We start from the raw sequence: 3,168 nt of genomic DNA, 5'->3' as shown, positions 1-3,168 counted from the left end.
TTCTCTCCCTCTGCTCCACGGCTCGGCAGCAACCACTCCTTCAACCCTCCAACTCCAACTACGTGCAACAGCAGCTGAACCCGCTGCCTCCCTTGCACGCTGCCTCCCTTCACGCTGCCTCCCTTCACGCTGCCTCCCCTTTATTTCTTTTTAAAGATGGCCAGCCCCCCCTGGTGCTGTGGAGTCCTACCAGAAATAGCTTGCTTCAACAGTCCTTCCGCAGCCAGTTTGCAACGGAGCCAGACTCCCTGTTTACGCAGAAAGAGCCTACGCAGCAAAGATTTCGCAGCCGGAAGAAAGACGTATTCGGTGATGTTTACCCCGGATTTCTTCGAGAAAACTCCCCTGCACGGTCGGTTTCCGCTCCTGCTCCATCCGAACGGCTTGGATCAACGTGAGGTTCGCTGATGGTGGCCCACCAGAGACGACCGCAGCTTCACGTTGCGAACAGAGTCGCCGCAAGTCGTCGCTGTTCATGCGGTGGCCCATTTATTGAGGCCGAGTCGAAAATCCACTCCGTCCATTCGAATCACATCGAAAAAATGTTGCGGACGGACGAGAACGGTTTGATTTTGCTGCGGCCCACAAGACTTGGCGTTACACCGTTCATCTTGCGTTTGTCCGGCTGGGATCGTGTATCTGCTTGCATGGTGGAAAAAGGCCACCTAGGCGTTAGTGGCAGGGGCCCTACGAATCTCATGGACGGTCCGGATCAGCTCATTGCATCATGGTGGTGGGCCACAAAATTCACCCGCAGCCTCTGCTTCCGCCGCAAGAATGAAGTCGGTTTGGAGAGGGAGAGCTCGGTCAATGGACCGTTTGACCGGGTTTTGAGTTGCTGTGTACGGCCAGTGCACATGTACACCATGCACACTCATCTCATATGGGGTCCACGTATGAATTTTTCGAGGAATCTGCACCGTCCATCTGGTTTTTTGTATGATTTAAGGCGTTGAGATCGAAGATGAGGTGTATCCAGCAATCAGGTGGGCCCCACAGAATGATTAAAGGGCTGATCTGTCCATTGGGCCACTTCCACAGTGATCCAGGGGCTGAAATTTTACGTGTACTCGGAGATCGCCCCCTACACATCAACTGACTTCAGTTCAAGTCAGTCCAGGCGGGCAGGCCACCCCTAGCGTTGATGTGCCTGCGCATCACATGCCATTGAGCTCTCATCCTCTGCAACAAGCCTCTGCTTCTCCGCACTCTCCTCCTATTTCAGCTCTCCAGGCAGCAGACGTCAATCCTAACATTAGTCTCCCTGTTTACCATGAAGAGAATTCGGACCATCTGTTTTGCTTGGGGTCCACAGCTAACACGATTTGGGCCCACTTCCATCGCATCTTCGATGTTCCCCTCATCTCCTCTCACACCATTCATAAATGCATCATGTTTTGGGCCTCAAGGGCTTCCCTCTCGCCCTGCCTGAAGCTTTTTCTTGGTATGACTCCCACGCTAATTTGCTGGAAATTATGCCTCAGCCGGAACGCCGCCCGCTTCGACAGTATTAGAATGTCCGATCATCGGATCATCGCCCGGGTCTCCTCGTGGCTACAGGAATTGGGCAGTCCTCTGCCAGCCAACGTTTCTTCCTCCCTCTCTGTTGCCTCTGACTCGGCATCCCTTCTCCTTGGTCCCGGTCCAGCCGTGTCGCTTGCTCGTCCTCAGCTAGTAATCTGGAGAAGACCATGCTCGGGGTGGGTCAATTTGAACGTTGACGGCTCGTCTCGAGGGAACCAAGGTGAGAGTGGTGGTGGGGGAGTCTGCAGGGACTCTCATGGCCGATTTCTTTTTGCATTTCATAGATATTATGGAAATGCAACGAACACGATTACGGAGGCCCAGGTGATGGTTGATGGCATCATTCTTTGCAGTAAATTGGGTTACTCTAACGTTGAAGTAGAATCTGATTCGAAGATAGTTATGGACATTGTTGCCGCCCCCTCTGGGCATTGCCTTTGGAATATTTGGTACAGAATGGGGGCTATCCACCAGTTTAACCGACCCCTTAACATCTCTTTCAACCACATATTGCGCGAGGGAAACGTTGTGGCGGATGCGCTTGCAAGAGCGGCTAGTGAAGGCTGCTCTAACTCCTTCTTTCGCCTTTCTTGGGACCTACCAAGGCATATCAGGGGCTCTCTGGTCCTTGATAAGGCAGGTTTAGAGAATCTCAGAGCTTGAGCTTTTCAGTCCCCATTTAGAGTGCTCTGCTTCCGTCAGTTGTTTGTCCAGTGTGTAGTCTAGCATATGATAGGTGGGCTCCGTTGCTTTTTGTTGGAGCCTGCCCGAAGGCTTGTATAGCTCCTTTTTGACATTCAATAAAAGGTTGATTTCTATGTTTTTTTTTAAAAAAAAGACCCACCTTGGGTTAAATGTTCATTTTTTTTGGGAAAAAGGTGGAACAAAGCCACTAAAGATTTTATAACAATGGGGAAGATGTACATCTTTCAGACGGGCCGATCAAATAAAGTCGGGATCGCTTATGATATGACACATGTACAAGGCACAAAACAAAAGAGACAAAAGAGAGGGGGAGAACGAGACTTCCCAAAACAGGAAAGGAATGAAGACAGAGGGAAGATGGGCTGAAGCGAAGTGACCGGGTAGCCGGGGGGGGGGGGGGGGTGGGGGGGGGAAACCTGACTAAAAAGGGCCTACCTAATGCCCGTTCTAGATTTACTGCGTCTCATGGAGCCCATCCCTACTTTGTCTAAGACCATGGATCATCACACTTTGATGGGAAGGTCCGTTAGAGAGGTAATTAAAGAATTTGTTAGGCTCTCCGCTACTAGCCTCCGTAGTGAGACCATCGGCTACGAAGTTTCCTTCTCTGAACGTGTGTCTGAATCTGACGTAGAGAATTTCGGCTAGCTGATGTATGGATTGGAGGGTGTACCAAAGCTTCCAACCACAGCTGATTTCAGGGGCTGTGACCGCCTCAAACAGAGCCTTAGAGTCAGTCTCGACTACAATGGTAGACAGCCCCATCACTTTGCAGAAATTAAGCCCCTTAGCCATTGCACGGGCTTCCGCTTGCATGTTGGAGAGAATGTCATAGCCGGAGTGGAAGGCAAAAATGAGGTTCCCATTGCAGTCGCGGCAAACTCTTCCCCCGCCACTGGGCCCCGAGTTCCCGCAAGATGAACCGTCGACATTGAGTTT

General features: G+C 51.3%; 1 protein-coding gene across 1 annotated transcript; it reads left to right on the top strand.

The window, feature by feature from the left end:
- Positions 1–1,161: 1,161 nt before the first annotated feature.
- Positions 1,162–2,187, top strand: LOC131239114 (uncharacterized). The gene has a single exon (XM_058236672.1). It carries the CDS (start codon positions 1,162–1,164, stop codon positions 2,185–2,187), a length of 1,026 nt encoding a protein of 341 aa, XP_058092655.1.
- The last annotated feature ends 981 nt before the right edge of the window (positions 2,188–3,168 follow it).

This window comes from Magnolia sinica, chromosome 3 (genome assembly GCF_029962835.1).
Source record: "Magnolia sinica isolate HGM2019 chromosome 3, MsV1, whole genome shotgun sequence".
Lineage (NCBI taxonomy): Eukaryota > Viridiplantae > Streptophyta > Magnoliopsida > Magnoliales > Magnoliaceae > Magnolia > Magnolia sinica.
The sequence above is the reverse complement of the archived record's forward strand: the minus strand, read 5'-3'. Positions and strand labels throughout refer to the sequence as shown.

Coding starts and splice junctions, on each gene's coding strand:
- LOC131239114 (XM_058236672.1), top strand. CDS start 1,162: ATGCCATTGAGCTCTCATCCTCTGCAACAAGCCTCTGCTTCTCCGCAC.